The sequence below is a fragment of the Chionomys nivalis genome, chromosome 7 (assembly GCF_950005125.1).
Source record: "Chionomys nivalis chromosome 7, mChiNiv1.1, whole genome shotgun sequence".
NCBI lineage: Eukaryota > Metazoa > Chordata > Mammalia > Rodentia > Cricetidae > Chionomys > Chionomys nivalis.
Genome location: NC_080092.1, coordinates 68,729,042 through 68,747,574, shown reverse-complemented (window position 1 = coordinate 68,747,574; position 18,533 = coordinate 68,729,042). Strand labels below are relative to the sequence as shown.

Sequence of the window (18,533 nt, the reverse complement as noted above, 5' to 3'; positions counted from 1 at the left end):
CAGGACAAGCTACAAAGCTACAGAGAAACACTGTCTCAAAAAAAAAAAAAAAATGGCAAAATACTCTTACTCCCTTGGCATTCACTCCTTACCCCAGGTCCCACAGGTAATGACTGCAGAGTTATGCAGAGAAAACTCAAAGTGAATATTGTAAAAAGAAAAAAGTAGAATCGGTGGCATGTTTTCAAATTTACATTAACACACACACACACACACATATATGCCTTTTACCCAGCTTTGCAGAATTCACGTCTGTCTCATGCTAAATCACTGTGGGCTTCTTTGTTGTTGTTACATTTTATGTAGATCTGCTCTGACCTGGTCTAGAACTCCTAACAGTCGATATGTAGATGGTTCTGATATTGTGAATCACAGAGATCCACCTGCCTCTGCCTCATGGGTCCTGGGATTAAAGGTGCGCACTTCCACAGTGGGATCTTTTTCTAATTTCTGTTTATTGGTTTGTTGTTTCTCTGGACTACCTAGGACTTCATACACACCTGTGAGCTGGGGAATAGAGTAGAGGAAGGAGAAAGCCAGACAAGTCCTATTGCTTCTCTTCTGCTTGTTGGTTTGTAGACAAGCAGCCATGATGGACTGTGCTCCTCTGATAGTCCCCTGTGGGACTATCCTGATTGTGCTAATTGAGATGGAAAGACCCACCTACTTTGAGGGGCCTCATTTTCTTTTTTAAAGTTTTAAAAAATCCCACCAGGCCGTGGTGGTGCATGCCTTTAATCCCAGTACTCGGGAAGCAGTAGCAGGCAGATATCTGTGAGTTCGAGGCCAGTCTGGTCTACAAAGCAAGTGCCAGCACAGGCTACAAAGCTACACAGAGAAACAAAAAAGGTTTTAACAAATTTAATTTTTTTTAATTATGTGTACGTGCGTTTGTCTGTGTGTTTGCACATGTGTACAGGTCAGAAGTCAGAAGTGCTGGATCCTCTCGAGCTGGAGTTCTAGGCAGTTGTGAGCTTCAAGATGCGGGAATCAAACTTGGGTCCTGTGGAACAGCAGTAAGTGTTCCACTTCCCAAGCTCAGGCAGCATTCAGACCTAAGCAGTCAGCACCTGCCAGGGCCATTCCAGAGGTGCTGAGGTTTACATATCCACATGGGTGCAAATGGGATTCTATCAGGCTATAAACGCCTTAGAAAAAAAAGGGGACAGAATGCTGGGCCAGACCCCGAACTGATCAAACCTTCTGTCCAGTGGTCCTTGAGGATATCAAAGTGAAAACCTCTACCCCTCTATATCTTGAACTCAAATTTCTCCACAGGACCAAATTGCAAGGCCCCTGAAGAACAAAAACAGATACATGGGGTTTGATCAACTAGCAACTTGGTGAAATAAAACTTCCCTTATTCCCAGGACAAAAACATCACAAGTAACATGATTCCTCTAGTTGTATTCAGAATCAATAAAGAGACTAAAGCAATTATCATGGAAATCTGGAGGCATCCAAAACTTTTCCATTAAACAAAGTGTCAGAATCTTGATTTGCTGCTTAGTGATATTGTCATGTGGGTGCTTGTCACATCTGCCTTAACCACCTCCCTGGAGGCTTTACATGACAACTGATGTGGATCTAGCCTTGCCTGGCTTTTTGTCAGTCCTTAGCAGGACTGTGTGGAGGGCTGAGTACCCTTCTGTAGTCCGGTGCCTTTCCTCTCGCCCTTCTCTACGGCAACCCTCCCTTCCCAGCCCAGTGACAGGCATGCACACCTGAGGAAGGAGTACTTCAGTCATTTTTCTACCATCACAGTGAACTGATGAAGCTTCTGTGGTATTAAGCAATCCATCATAACAGTTGTGACTGGTTAACTTTAATTTGTCAAAATAAATCTGCAGTATTTTGCATGTTAGTAATACAGTGCTGGTATTGACAGGTAAAATCATCATCTGCGTACATAGAAACCTTCATTTAGGAGCACACCTTAGGAGGAAATGAATACACAGTAAAAGGTAAACGCAGGCCAAGCAGCGAGCGCTAGAGCAAGCATAACAGGCTGGATGTCAGATTTGAGGATTATCTAATACAACCGTTTAGCTGCCAATCTGATAAAGGGGAAGCTCTCCACCAGGTCACAACCAGGAGGGAAAACATACTCTGCCTTTTTGTAGAGTGGTGGCCGTCGGTGCCTTCAACACATGGTTGAATCATCAGCATCACAGCTCAGCTTCAGTTCCAGAACACAGGAGGATCTTACCACACAACCTGTTTGCGTCCCTTTGCAATGGCCTACCCTCACCCCATCCTGCCATCAACTCTCTCCCTCCCCAGAGAAGACACAACGTGGCTTTATTATTGCAGACAAGCTTCTTAAGTGAATAGAGTATGCATACAAAATAGCATTTTATCTCAAGTCCTACATGAAGTCTCACTCCTGTTTACAATGAGTTGATAAAACAATCATTCTAGTATATATCTTTTCTTCCCCCATAAGAACTAATACTCTCAGGGTCTTATGACCACGCTGTAGCCTGGGGGGAAGGGCCCATACCTGCCCACTTTGAGGACTGCTCCTTGGACCACTGTGGAGGAAGCCTGGGCTGTCTATGAAGAATCACTGCCACCAGAACAGTGATGGCAGGGCCCAGCAGACAGAGCACATGCCAGGAAACGAGGGCTTCCTCCACATGTGACCACTCCTCTTCCAGGTCTCAGCAGTACCGTTCCTGGGCCTTCCCCACATGAGCCCTTCCAGTAGCTCACACATAATGATCTACATATTAAAAACAAACCAGTTTTCAACTGTGGATAAGAACTGCTGTAACAAAGTCATAGCTACATATTTTTCTCTACATCTTGTTTATTGAGACAAACTAATTAAAAGGCACAAACATAGGGCATGTTTACATGGACATTATAACAAACATATACATTAAAAGTGTAGGAATGTGTTGCCTTCCTGCTAAACAGAAAGTTCCTAAGCTTTATATATACAAAAGTTGTACAATTTAATGTCCTAAAGTACAAAAGATCATTTATAAAATTATTTTACACTAGGTACTATTTATTTTAATTTTTTTTTTACTATGTAGTTCATCCCCCTAGAACTGTTTTGTATAATGACACACAGATACCTGTCCCTGATGTAGGAAGTCTGTCTCAGACGCAGGGTATTTTGATGTTTGTACTGACACAGTGGGGTATAAACGGAAGTCATTTGGTGTGAGTCCTGCAAGCATTCTGCAGGGTTAACAAAACTCATTTCCATTTCTCTTAACTGCAAAATTAAAAATGAAAAAGACCCAAAACATATTGCAATGTTAAAAAAAAAAAACCAACAATTACAGCATCTTGGTTTGAACGAACTCTTCTTTAACCCAATGCTTTAAAAACATGACATGTGGCATGATGGCGTAAAGAGTATCTGTTTCCCTAGCTTTTGGTTTCTACCGTATGTACAGGGATAAAGCATCCGGCTAAGAAACAAAAGCACATGTTTCAACGTGCACAATCATTGCTGGGTTTCCATGGAGCATGCAGACAGCCTCCTCCCTGAAAACTCCAGAAAGCAGATACAAGTGTTTTCTTAAAAGAAAAAAAAAAAGTGATGTCCATATTTACAAAGTTGAACAAATCTGCACAATACTTGATTAGACATAGGAGGGAGAAAAGATACACTCTGCTTGTTCTGAAGGGGCATCCTACCTAGTTAGTGGTTAGAATAAAAACTGTATACAATTTAATATAAGACATAAACTCTAGTGAGCATCTAACACATCTGTGCCTGTTGTAACATCAACAGGCGCTGATTGGGAGAGAGAGGGGCCTATCACATCCCAGTGCCTCCAATGTCTTCCAACTTAAAGCAATAGATTTAAACTGCTCCAAAGTCCTCGTTGCTCCTGAACAGGAACCGCTGGCCTGCATTTGGAGCCTGCCTGTGTGCACACCTGACTTCTCCTAAGTCAGCTGCAGTCTTCTCATCAAAGCACAATTTGTTTTTGTTTTTTTTTTTTTACAGTTTTTGTTGTTTTTTTTTAAAAAGTCAACTACAATGCTATATTCCATCAGGATTAATATGCTGAGCAATATTTACATCTCCAAATATCAGGTCACAATCCCTATTATATGTTGAAGTTAGAATGATAAATTATCATATGCTTTGCATATCAGAGCTGGTATCACCTTTCCCATAGGGAATGCTGCCTGAAATTAACATATTCCCAAAGGTAAAATGCATATTCTCTGAAATGCATTTTATTATGACAATGCATCTATTTACTCATACAAACAAAAAACACAGACAATTCTACACTAGCTCTCACTCTGTGGGTTTAGAACTTCAGGTTAAAACCACCCACCTTGTACAGAGGGAAAAGCTCTGCTAGTGTTTACAATAAAATGATTTTGTAGGATTAAAACAATAATAATTAAAAACAAATAATGCTTTTTTTTTCCTTTTGAAAAATGGGCTTTATGATTGGTTTTAATTCTGGCATTTCACCTTGCCAGCTACTATCCTGTTTAAGCAATGGGGTCAGCTAAAAGGGGTTCTGATTAAACTAATGTGGTCCAGTGATAAGTTACACATATACCCTACTTTGAACAACCCCAGCCAAATTGGAGCAAAATGCTACTACACTCTTATTAACTAACGTAATAAAACCTCCCAATTTCATAGTCTGCTTTTTGCTTTAATCAACTAAAATTAAGTTGCTGGTAAATATTTACTTTAACCCATATTTTGACTTTATAATACTGTTTACCAAGGTGGTGATGTAGGCAAAGCTTGGGGCAAGAAAGGCATGCTTTCTACAGGCCTCATTGCTATATTGAGGGGAGCAGCTAATGTCATAGGTGTGGGCAGGTTCATCGGCGATGTGATGGTGACAGGGTGTGCTATATTCACCGGGGCAGTTACAGGGGTGGGGAGGTTGACTGGGGTAGTGAGTGTTAAAGGAGAGGTCATGGATAATGGACTGGTTATAGTTACAGGATGCCCAATGTTCATCGGGCTGGTTATATTAACTGCACTTGAAACATTTACTGGACTTCTCATGCTCATTGCAGCTGCCACTGTGACTGGGTTTGACATAGTCCCAGATGACACAGAGGAGGTTATATTGAATGGAGTAGTGAGAGTCACAGGTGTCGTAGCAGCCGTGGAGGTTTGGCACAGGTTGGCAGCTTCTAAAATGAGAAGACAAAAGGGACTTTAGACTCTCATACCTATAAGCAAAATTCAGCTTCTGAATTAACTTCTCTTAATTAAAAAGAACATTTAATAAACCAAATTACAGTTTCTACCAAGTGATCAAATACGAAGAGAAGATCTTCTGAGCATAGTCCTGGGGCAGGGATCCCACTCTATGAATCTCTTCTCTGATGCCTTGGAAAACTTGGGCAACTTGTTCAGTCCCGAACTTCTGTTTTCAGTTCAGATTTACTACCTACCTCAGAGATGCTGAGAGGACCAGTGACTCCTGCATGGTGCTCTGGGGAGCAGAGGCACTGAGTAAGCTAAGTGATCTCACTGTCTTCATGCCTTCTGAGTTCTACAGCCTTTCCTAGGACAGTCAATCATGAGCAGGCCGACAAGAAAGACTTGTCCACACTGTGCCACCAGTGAGTTCTCAAAAGGCACACTAACTAGCAAAGAGGTGTGTGTACTCACACACACAAATGCTAAATGGCTTCTTCGATGTGAAGCCACATTCCGCTGAGGGTTTAAAAATGGAGGAAGAATGATAAACATTATTTCAGTGTTTGTCTGAGTCAGAGGAGTTAACTAATGTTATAGTTCATAATGTTTCTTTTCTTTTCGAGATGGAGGTCTATGTACCCTTGGCTGTCCTGGAACTGGTTATGTAGCCCAGGCTGGCCTCAGAGATCTTCTGTCTGCCTCTACTTCCACAGTGCTGGGTGGGATTAAAGGCATGCACCATGATGCCAGGCTTAACAAACTTCTTCTGCTAAGGAAAAGCTACTACTCAGTAGTTGTGTTCTCCTTTCCTTCTCACCCCTACTTCCACTTCTTTCTAATGCTGATATAATCACCTACTTCATGCCCAATAGCATCTAACAGCACACATTACACACACCACCAAGTATACCAAGTAGGACTAACTCGGGCAAGGAAATCCTGTGGCATGTTAGAGAAATCCAGTCCTTTTTATTCAGCAATGCCCAAACAGATCCCTGGGGCTGGAGAGCTGGCTCAGCAGTTAAGAGCACTTGCTGCTCTTATAGACAGCCTGGGTTTAATTACCAGCACCTACAGAGTGGCTCAAAAACAATCTGTAACTCCACTCTCAGGGGACCTGAAGCCCTATTCTGGCTTCTGCAGGCACCAGGCATGCATGTGGCACACATACATACAATCAGGCAGAACATTTATGCACATAAATAATAAAATATTAATTTAAAAAAAAAGAAAATAGATCCCTGGCAGATGACATCCTACTTCACCCACTCCAGAAAATTCAGCAGCACTTATCAAGATGCCATAAATTGGCAGTAAGGAGACAGACCTGTGACACCCACTCAAGTCTACAGCTAGAGGAGTCTGCACAGGGTCCACAGAGGGGTCCAACCGCTTCAGGCCAGTCAGCCATTTGATTGGTCTGACCTTATCTGGCCTGCTCTGCACTACATACCAGGAGCTGCCAAACAAGAATGATGATGAAAAACATCTAGGGAGGCTCTTTTTATTTTTTTAATAGATTGCTGGGATATTCAATTGTGAAACTGAGATAGAACCTGGGAAATCTATAAAGTTAAAAAGCTTCCTCAATAATAATCTGATTTTCATCCAGGTTTGGGAATTTAAAATTTATCCAGGTCTAATATTTAAAGAGCATTTCTGGCTGGGTGTGGATCTCTGGGTTTGGGGCCAGCCTGGTTTACATAGGGACCTCTCGGGCAGTTAGGGCTACATAGTGAGACCCTGTCTCAAAAAAATTAAAACACACAAACAGTGACACTTTAAAATCAAGTTTAGATTTTCATGAGGTTCTCAATATAGCCATCTCCTCTTTCCCAAATGTAATGTTTACTAACAGAGAGAGCGACTCCAGCTACAAATGGGAACACAATAGCATTTTGTTTAATGAAGGTCAGAAGATGAGTTAAACAATCAAGTCTTATTATGCAAAGCAAACTGAAATACAACAGGGAACACAAATGCAGAAAGTGAGGATGGGAGAAGGCCCATCACTTCCTGGGTAACAGTATCACTGCTGCCGTCCTCTCCTTGTGCTCTGCTCAAAGGAAGGCGTTTCTGTCTCCTGTGCTACTTTCTTGCCTCCCTCCCCTACAGTCTTCATTTCACTCTAGAGGATTAAACCTTTGATACTGGACATAGAAGGCAAGTGCTGACCAGTGGGCTGTGCCCTGGTTCTCAAGCATCCTTCTACTATGACTTCAAATACTTTTATTCCTTCTTTAGTGAAAATATCCTTCACAATATTCCTTCAACTACTACACAATTATCATCATCTAAACTTCTATAACAAAGCCCTCAACAGCAGAGGAGCAGATAGGTTAAGGTAGATAAAGTAGATAAAGGTGAGACCAAGAGCCAAGAGAAAAGATAGCAAGACAGACAGTAAGGTCTGAATCATGCACCAAATAATCAACACAGGATCAGTCCTGAAAAACAGGAAATCAGCAATAAGAAAATGAACTCCCACAAGGATAGCTCATCTACCTCAAAGTGGTAATATTTTAGAAATTAAGAAAAGAGCCCATTGGGTGATGATGGCGCACACCTTTAATCCCAATACTTGGGAGGTAAAGGCAGGTGGATCTCTGTGAGTTTGAGGTCATCCTGGTCTACTTAGAGAATTCCAGGACAGTCAAAGGGACACAGAGAGACCCTATCTTAAAACAAAACAAAAAGGAACCCTTAGCACAAGGACACTGACATAAAAAGGAACTATAAGCATACTAACCTTGACTGCATATGTAACAAAAAGTAAATTCAGAGAAAGAACAAGGCAGGAAGCGCTGAGGACTTTCATTTCCCAGTAACAAAACCCTAAACGGAAGCCCTGCTGCCAATAATTAGATTATACCAAACATTGTCCATAAGCAGCACTGTGAAGCTACACTCCTCCACTGCTGTGCTCCACTTCTGTCATCTGGAATACTAATCAAACACTCCTTGAGCCACACACAGAGCACCGGAAGCCCCTTCTTACCTTTCTTTCTTGCTTTGACAGCTTCTTCCCACAATCTCAGTGTCTCTACCTGCTTCCCTGGCCAGCTTGTCACATGTTGTTGTTGTTGTTGTTGCTGCTGCTGCTGTTGTTGCTGTTGTTGTTGCTGCTTTTGATTGCTGGTCTCTTCACTCATGCATGCTATTCCAAAGACAAACCACAAACATTGTATTTACCTTGAAAAAGTGCAACCATGTTTTCAAACCCGAACCTAGGAGCTAGAGATATAAGAAGTCAGCTGTTAGAGTGCCTGGCTAACATACAGGAAGAAGACCTGATTTCATTCTCAGCATAAGACCCTATCAAAAACAAAAGCAAAGAAATCCAAGCCAGAAATTTTGCTGCACACCTTTAATCTCTGTATTCAGGAGGCAGAGGCAGGTGGATCTCCACGTGGATCAACCAGTCTATGGTCTACACTGTGAGTTCAAAAGGCCAAGACTACATAGTGAGAACTTATTTCAGAAACAAGCAAGCAAGCAAACAATCCCACCCAAACACAGATGTTTTGACTCCTTATGCCTTTATGGCTATTGTCATTTAACTAATAGCTCCTAATGTAGTGAATTTTTTTTCCTGCCTGTGTCTATACTGAATAAAACAAATACATTCGCTAAAAGTCACGAAATGAGGAGCAGGAAGATGGCTCAGCAAGTAAAGGCACCTGGCACCAAGCCTGATGTTCTGAGCTGAATCCCTAGGACCTATGTGGTTGAAGGAGAGAACCAACTCTCCAAAGTTTTCCTCTGACCTCCACACTTGCACTGTGGTATATGTGTGCACACACACTAAATAAATAAAACATCATTTTAAATAATCTGTAGAACTAGAGAAAACTAATATAAAAAAGAAAGGAAAATTTTGCTATATTATAAAGGAATTATCTTTGAAAAAGGAAGTTGAATAATGTTAGTTAGCATGGGTTCAATATTTAATAAACTATCAAATAGATTCGTTTAACCACAGAGACATATATTAAAGTAAATTTTTATAAAGTATAGCAAGCTAGATAATGAGCCCAATATACTCACAAAAATGCAAAAATAGATAGGATTAAAACACATTAAGCGAGTCAGGTATGAGGCACATACCTTTAATACTAGTATTTGGGAGGCAGAGGAAGGCAGATCTCTGAGTTCCAAGTCAGTCAAGGCTACAAGAGTGTAAGAAAACAAAACAAAAAACATATTAAGCCAGGCGGTGGTAGCGCATGCCTTTAATTCCAGCACTCGGGAGGCAGAGGCAGGTGGATCTTTGTAAGTTCGAGGCCAGCCTAGTCTAGGACAAGCTCCAAAGCTACAGAGAAACCCTGTCTCGAAAAACAAACAAACAAACAAACAAACAAAAACGCACATATTAAACTTTCCCATTCACTGAAGCTATTCATGATCATTTTAGAGAATCTGACATTTCTGTTGCATGAAATATATACATAATAAGATACAGAATTATGAAAATAGCCCTTCAGTGGTTAAGGAAATTTTTGAAACAAAAGTTACGTATATTAAGTATTAAATTTTATCTTCAACTCTGAACTTAATCCTGCTCTGTGTGTGTGAGTGAAAAGGTCTCACACAGCCAAACTGTCTCTGTTGGTGATGTGAGCCTTAAACTCCTGACTCTTCTGGTCCCATCTCCCAAGTGCTAGGATTACAACTATATGCCACCAGTTTATTATTATCATATCATATTACTTTGAGACAGGGTCACAGGCTAGCCTCAAATGTACTTTATAGCCAACTCTGATCTTGAACTTCTGATACTCCTGCTTTTAGCTCCCATGCTCCAGGAACATAGGTGTGAACCACGACACCTAGCTGCTCCAGTTCCAAGCACCAGAGCTCTTATTCAAACCTCAAACAAAACAATGAAAATAGCTGGGATGAAATTCTGCTCTACGGGTATAATTAGAAGTAGACAAGTACAGGACTAGAAGCGAATGAACGGAGAGTTAACAATACATGGTTTAAAACACAGTTCCAACACCAACACACTCTCTCCATTGATGCCTGCTTGCCTAGTCTGGTGATGGGAGGAAACAAGATGAACATTAATACAGTCCCATGAGCATAGTCTAAATATCTTTGATATATTGAAAAAGGAAGCCTACATTTCATCAATATGAAATGCAAAACAGTCTGAAACATCACCTACTTTTGCTGATGCCTTGTTTACACGTATTACAGTTGATACTTTGGCTCTGCCCATGTGTCTTTAAGTGGCTGGTGATGTATGCTGCACTCAAGAGCTTCCCACAGATGTTACATGATACTTTGCCTTCGTGGCGCACCATGTGTGTCCGTAGTCTGTCTTTGGTGGCAAAGGCAGCAGTGCACGTCTGCATGAGGGAGGAAAACTTTTTTTAAATATAGACTATCCTGTTCAACTCATTTTAAAGTGCGTATATTCTGCACATTACCCCTACCCACATCAGCAAGCTTGGCTGAACTAGTCTAATTTTCATCGCATGTGTTACTGAGAATCACTAAAATTACTAAAATTACTAAACAGCTGGTGATTTTAGATGCTTCTATTTTGGAGGAAGAAAATACATCAACACGGAGTAGTGAAAAGATATGAGGCTCACACTGAGTTAAACTTAGATTTAGGGCTGGGCAGAGGGCTCAGTGATAGAGTAACTGCCTCATGGGTTCAATTCCCAGCACTGCAAGAGCAAAGCCAAACAAGACAAAAACAAAAGCCTGGATTTAAACTGAGTTTCACAAATCACTAAATAGTGTAATACTGAACAATACAGTTAATCTGTCTGATGTCTCTATGGAACTGGGACAACACCTATCACAGAATTCCTGGCAGATGAAGAGCTTGATTCACAGAGTAGTATTCAGTGAATGACACTATTGTCCTTCCTTCAATTAGATTGTTCTTAGAATTCAAGTCATTTACTTAATAAAATCAGTCATTAATAAACAACTGAAAGGAGCACTAAAGAACATCCAACAACAAATTAGGATCAGGAATGCCTAAAACAGTCATTTGAGTGGAAAAAATTCTTAACTTTTTCATTATCACAATTTACGCCTAATAAAAATCACTGATCTGAATACATCCTCCAATATGGTAAAAGCAAACAACAATCTAGTAAAGAATAACACTTATCCCAATGATAACAGAAAATGCACTGTAAAATTTTTCCTTCTCCGCGCTGGAGAACAGTGGCTGCTCTTGCAGAGGAACCAGGTTTAGTTCCCAGTACTCACATGGTGGCTCATAAGCACCTGTAACTCCAGTTCCAGAAGATCTAACAACTTCTTTTGCCTTGCTTGGGCACCAAGCATGTACATGGTGCACGTACATACATGCAGGCAAACATTCATATACATAGCATAAAAAATAACAAAAGGGTTTGGAGAAATGGCCTGGAGGTAAAGAGCACTGGCTGCTCTTGCAGAGGGCCCAAGTTCAGTTCCTAGCACCCATGTAGTGGTTCACAACCTTCTGTGACTCCAGTTCCAGGAAATTTGATGCCTTCTTCTGACCTACTTAGGCTCCTGCATGCATATTGTACACATATATACATTCAAGTACACACACGTACACATAAAGTAAGTACTTTTTTAATTACAAAAAAATTTCCCCTCTTACACCAAAAAAATGTCATTGTCCAAGGAAAGGGAACACAGCTACACAAAAATAATACACTTATATTTAAAAAGAATCTTAATATATAACATATATATATATACATATGTGTATATATACCATCTTAATATTATAAAACTAGAATTCCAATGAACCACATTCACTCCAATCTGTGACTTGACTGTTCAAGAACCACAAGATTTGAGTGGCTCTGGCTTTCTGGACAATGTGCACCAGGTGCTACGCTAAGGATAAGTCATTTTAACTCTTACTTGGCATTTGAAGGGTCTTTCTGTTGAATGCACGTGTTTTACATGACAGCTTAGGTGGTCAGGCCTGTAAAAGAGTTTCAAACGGAAGATGTAACGGAACACTCGGAGAAACGCTGCTTATGTGACGCTGTGCCTTGCAAACTACAGGGGCGCGTCCTGCAGAAAGCAAGGATTACCAACTCCCCCACCCTCAGCGCAAATCTTACCTCTCACATCATAAACCCAAATCTTAGTCCTTCACCTGTTCTTCTTCTAGTCAACATCAGATCATACTAAAGTTCTGATTCTTTACAACACAAACATTCAAAAGTTGTAGTTTCAATACCAGGAATAACTACCACTGTGTTAACTCTAAGAGCTTTTTTCATTTTTTTTTTTAAAGTTAAAAAGTACACATAAAAATGGGGCTAGGGAGTGGGAGAAAAGCTTCTTAAAAGTTGCATTAAGAGTATGCAAAAATCTCTCTGATTTGCAGTGATCCTCATATCGGGTTCTCCAACTGAACTAAAAACTGGCAAGACTTTTGAAGTGTTAAGAATCCTTATGCCAAATAAAGGCCTGGGTCTACCGAAGTCCCGCCTTAAGTGACCTGACAGGTTAACTGCTATGTTCCACTAGTCAGTCATACCAAATCAGAGTTAGACCTAAAGACAGACTTTTTCACCAACTTCCCCTTATAATGCAGACCTGCACATATAGCTTTTCACATTAACCTAGATCACAGACACAAATTGGCTCTGACCGATACCATAATGAAAAAGCAATGCAAAATGCAGTACCTTGAGAAGCCTTTCCCACAAACACTGCAAGTATAGGGTTTGGTGATGCCTCCTTCATGAGACCTCACATGGTAAGTCATCCGGTCCTTCCTCTTGAAGCGCTGATTACAAATAGGACACTCAAAGGGCTTTTCGTCCGAATGGGAAAGCTTGTGCCGATTGAGGTGGTACACATCCCGGAAGGCCTTCCCACACATCTCACAGGCATGGTTCTTCTTGACAGGCTTACTGGGTTTCTTGACAGACTGGGGCACAGGCATTGCTGTGGTGCTGGCACTGCTACTGGGGTTGGTGCCCGAGGAAGATGTAGTGACTGTTGATAAGATGCCTGCAATAGTTGAAACCAACGAAGTTCGGCTGCTGTCTCCAGCGATGGTGGAGATAAGGGGAACCACCGTGGTGGGAGTTTTCTTTGCCCGAGACACCAGCTTGATCCCTGTGTGGCAGGACTGATGGCGTCTCAGGTGATAGCTGTCCCTGAATGCTTTACTGCAGTAAGTGCACACAAATGAAGTTTTGGGTTTTTCTTTTTTAATCCCAATGGCATCCTTTAATGTTTCTGGTGCAGCCTGAGGTTTCTGAGTTATTGGTATTGGAAGCAACGGTTTCTGATCAGGGGGCTCCACAGCAGAACTCAGGAGGGGCAGCAAGCTGTTCTGTGCTGCCTGCTGTTGGTGATGGGAGGCTTCATGGGCCTAAAACCAAACATTTACACTTGAGAAACTGAGCCTCTCAGAGTGACCTTAACCATTCAACATGCTCCAGACAAGAGAGAGCAGAAGCCACAGTCCCGGAGTCTGTGAGCTGCCCTCTGTCACAGAGCTGCAGCGACCACCTGCTCTCAAGAGCTCTGGGTACAAAACACTGAAAATCACTGCTGGTCAAAATGTTTGCATCTACACTGCTGACAGCAATCATACTTTCAAACAGTTGACTAAAGTACATACTATCCTGGCTCATGAGAGACATTAGTCGATGAAATCAGTGCGCATTTGACTGCCAATACTGAAACCAATCTTAAATAACTTGTCAAAAAAAGAGTACATGCCAGAGTTAAATATTTAACAGTATCTTAGATTGTGGCAATATACAAACCCTGTATATGATCAACAAGGTCATCTACTTGTCTGTTACAAAGGGCATAAAAAGCACCAAGTCTCTCGCTCTCCATCAGAAGAAAACTAGTGATTGAGAAAGGGCCTGCTAAGCAATGAAAGGAATGTAGCTCTGTGAATACACACACTAGCTGTTAAGTTCACTTATAAAGCTCATCACTTAATTCTACTGAAAGATGTGGCTGACATGGAAGGCATGTGTGAAGGTGGCAAACACCTGGCATCTGCTTCTCAGACCAGGAAACCTCTACTAGAGTTTGCATCCTTTATCAACACTAGCAAGAGAAAGAGAACTGCACCCACACTCAGGTGCACCCTCTTCCAGAAGCAGGCTGTGACACAGTGGTAAATATATGCTTCTCTACTCTAGAACCTTAGCTGAACCACTGTTTGGAAATTTTAGAAAACGATGGAAAAAGTTCTTGAAATAGCTCTTCCTAATATGTTGCTCTTTACCAACTTTATTTTTTAAATATTTGACAGTGAGCACAAGCCCCTATGCTTGAGTTTTGTAATCCTAAAAGGACCAAGCTAGGAGTTCCAAATATTTTAAGCATATAACATCCTAGGCAGAGCCCATCCCATCATCGTAGACATGTGAGTTTTCTTCCCTTCACACTCTGTAGTCACTTGGTTACCTAAGTTATTAAAGACACAGACAACGAAACAACAACACCCAAGGAAGCTAGCAGAGCTTCTCCTCTGCCAGTCAAGGGCATCCATTTCTCACTTTCCACTTAATTGCAGGTCAGCAGCTGGGCCTGGAACCACTCTTCCCAAAGATTAGGAGGTGAGGTATCCAAAGGAGGCAGTCTGAATTTAACAATCTTGACTTAAAATGTCCTTCAGGCTTTGCAATAACACTTAGAAAGTGCAGTTACTAATGGGTCTTCTTCCAGATCCAATGCCCACACCGAATTACAGTCCACTTTTCATCTAACGTGTGCAGCTCTTTAACCTGGAGCCTACCTACCCAGGTGTACTTACACAATTTGGTTTCTAATCTTACTCTTTTTTGAGCTGAGTAGGATACCCAAGTTTCCATACTGAATACAAACAGGTAAGAGCTGAAGCTCGCTCAAGATATACAATTTCAAAGGCTAACATATCACACGCCATGGAATGCAAATCTTCTGGACAAAGTTCAAACTTATAACATTTTGAGCCATTTTTCGATTCTAAACAACCATTAGAAGGATGGAGCACTAAAAGAAATGACTGTCATTTTACCAATCCAGATGTTTGTGCTATACAAATTATCTCTACAGCACTGCCAATGCTCACACACAGGAGGGTCACACCAGGTCCCCGGTCCGAAGAATCAGTCTCTAAAGATTCCTAGGAGCCCAGCCCAGAACTTCTCCATAAAGCTGGCTAAGAAGGCAATTTTCCTCAACTTGTTTCTTGAGGAAAAGAGTTAAATAAAAGCCACGGCCTGCCTTCAACAAAGTGATTTACTTCTCAAATATAAGTTCTCAGTAGGCTTTTATTTGACTAGCATCATCACATCAAAGTTTAAATTTTATCTTCTAACTCAAGTGCACAGCTCCAGCCCTGCCCAGGCTTTCCTTTTTTCTGGGGCTGGCAAAAAACAAAACAGAAATGTTATTTCATCACCCAGGGTGGTAGGATGTAGAACCATGAAATCTCCATTGCCAGAGGGTAAGAGATTTTGTACTGAAACAAATTAGCATCGGTGAGTCATATCTTGAATGTCCTGTTAGAAGAATCATCCATCAAATATTTTAAGAGCTTCACTTTCACTTTCCACCATGTTATCTGGAAAGCAAGCAGGTTATTAAATTTTGTTTAAAGATACAAATTCAACAGGATGCTCCAAGAAACAGAGTTGAATTCTCTATTTCCCCAGTGAGAAACTGAAAACTGGCACTGAATGTCTGCTTGTATCTTTCCACAGGAGAGACTGAAGGTCTCTTTCCTCATTGTCCTCGACTCTAAATGACAGCTTTTCCAACAACTTTCACAGCACACACTGCGCTCCCAGGATCAAATATGAGCTGTCACATTTCCTCCTCAGGTGGAAAACAATTAATAGGTTGGCATTAGCTTTATCCAGGAAAAAAATAGTTAAAACGGCCTTTTAAAGTATGGAACCTTTCAACTAGCTTCCCAAAGATGAACTGTGGGCTTCTCCTTTACATAAAGAACTCGATTTGCTCGCTCTCCATTAAGTTCACGGATACTCGGTGTAATAGTGTTTAAACCACTTCTATGGCTCAGTCCTTTATTGTAAAATGACCATCTGTAAGCTTCTTCTAAAGAAGGCGTTTGCCGGCTTTGCACCAACCCCGCCAGCTAGTTTTGTATTTCTTTGCCAATACATTCTTAAGTTATCCCTTTATTAACAAGCTCATCAAAGCAACCAACACTAGATCAGAGTGATAGGGTGAGAAGTTCGTGCGTTCCAAAATCTTAAGAATTCCCGATTTTAGTAAGTTCATTTATTTCACTAATTACTTAAAATCAAAATGCCCATACTTGAAAATATGTCTTATTAAGACAAGCCAGGTTACACAATAGGTCATTTTGCGTTCTCCAGTTCGCTATATAACTCCACCGGGATGGGACCAGATGCTGAGAGGATAATCTTCTGAAGATTCTGCATTTCCAAAGGGCTCAAAGCGCCCAAGTTACACGTTTGGAATTTCACGAAATATTCTTAGGAAAATAACTCAAAAGAGGCAGGCGCGAAGGACACACTTTAAAAAACGACGAGCTTCCTAACCTTCGGGTCTGAAGTTTCTACGTGAGCTCATCTCTACTGCTCATCGATGTATTTGCAAACAGAAACGAAAGAAAGCAGGGAAAGAAAGTTCCAAACAGGGGTCCTGCATTAAAGTGGCAGGGGAAAGGTATGGCTAAAGTATCCGCTATAGTAGCTTTTAAGTTTCTAGCAAAAAAAGCGAAGATCCACACGCCACGAGTGACTCATCTGGGGGCTTTGTAAGCGGACTTTGCGCTCGCACTTCGCTTCCCGTCGCCCACTGGGCCCGAGCGAACGTTCGAGCGAGCGGGCCGTGAGCGAGCGAACGAGCCGCGCTCCGAGAAGGTCGGGCCTGCAGGAGTCCCGGCCCCCGCCGCTCCCCGCCCCCGCCCGGCCCCGCCAGCCCGGGGATTCCCCAAGCTCAATGGGACGGCAGGAGAGCTGGACAGAGGCGAGGGGACCAGCTGCCAGGACTCAGCTAGAACTCGGAGTAGGAATGGAAAAAAGTTTGCGGAGGGGAACCACGCTCGCAACACCCCCGGTCGGGTATACCCGAGGGGGCGGCGAGAAGGGGGAGTGGCGGCGAAGCCAGAGATACCCGCTATTCGCGGGATGTGGGAGGAGGGTCAGAAAGTCAACACACAAGCACACACACAAAAAGAGAGGTGACGCGAAAGCGCGAGCGAAAGATGGATGGGGACTCGGAGCAGGACCGGGGGACCCCCTCGTTGCGCCGCGCGGCAGGGTCGGGCGCGCAGTGGCCGAGCGGCCCGCGCTACCCAGCGGCCCGGCGCCCTCCTTTCTCTGGGCCGCGGGGTGGTGACAGCGACCGGCCTCCTCCCTTCCCCTTCGGGGCGGGAGGGAAGGGTGTGTGTATGCGTGTGTGCTTGGGGGGGCCCGGGTTCACCCCGAGGCCTGCTTCTCCCCCGCACCCCGTCAGGCCGCCTCCTTTCACCTCAGCGGCCGGGCTCCGCGGGAGCGGGCGGGCGGAAAAACAAAGGGGGATTAAGGCCGGGCCGGAGAGCGGAGCCGGGAGGGGAGGAGCGCCCGCCCGAGCCCGGCCCGGCCCCCCTGGCCCCCCGGCCCCCCCGGGGCCCCCAGTACCTGGAACAGGAACGCGGTCCAGTTGGCCTCCATGGCTGCGGCGGCCGACCCCCCTCCTCCCCACTCCCCCCGCTCGGGGAGCCTCCTCAGCCGGAGGAGGCGACAACAAAGCGGCGGCGGCGGCGGCGGCAGCGGCAGCGGCGGCTCCTCAACATGGCAGCGCCGAGCGCGGCCACTTCCGGTAACCTCCGGGACGCACCACCGCGGCGGCGAGCGCGGGCGGGGGGGGAGCCCCGGCCCGGCCGCCGCCGCCCCCAGCCGCTCCGACCCCCTCCGGGCGTCCCCGCTGCCGGCGCGCCGCCTCGGAGCTCAGCCAGTGCCCGCGGGCGGTGGGGTCAGGGCGCCCGCGCGGGGGCTGGGGTGGGGCCGGGGGCGGGGATGGGGCGCGGCGTCCCCCCCCGCGGGGGTGTGTGATGCTGCGGTCCGTGGCTCAGGCAGCTGGAACAGGGGGGAGCTCAGGAGAGAAGATGGAGGACGCCAGGGTCTGGCACTGGCCCGCTGGGCACAGCTGGGCTGCCTTGCGTGACTCTGATTCGGTGCCCAGCGGCGTGGCGTCCTCATCATACCCTCAGCAGCAGTCAGAGCCCCGGTCAGTCACCTGGCTCTTCAGTCGGCCAAGCCCATCACAGCTTCCACCTACGAACTAAGGGGACGTAGGATTTCAGTGTCCCTACCCTCCGGGATTTTCATTCCTGGCCAACTAAGCCCTCTCAGCATTCTTGTATAACGCCATCGCCCTTTGCGTGGCCTTCCAATTTGAGCAG

The 18,533-nt window shown here is 43.9% G+C and overlaps 1 protein-coding gene across 1 annotated transcript; it reads right to left on the bottom strand.

Annotated features, from left to right (window-relative positions):
* Positions 1-1,805: 1,805 nt before the first annotated feature.
* Positions 1,806-18,068, bottom strand: Vezf1 (vascular endothelial zinc finger 1). Its single transcript, XM_057774876.1, has 6 exons — positions 17,770-18,068; positions 12,826-13,520; positions 12,047-12,110; positions 10,326-10,509; positions 8,154-8,312; positions 1,806-5,142 (listed from the first exon to the last, which is right to left on the bottom strand). The coding sequence occupies exons 1-6, from the start codon at positions 17,800-17,802 to the stop codon at positions 4,715-4,717; spliced, it is 1,563 nt and encodes a 520-aa protein (XP_057630859.1). The 5' UTR covers positions 17,803-18,068; the 3' UTR covers positions 1,806-4,714.
* Between the last annotated feature and the right edge of the window lie 465 nt (positions 18,069-18,533).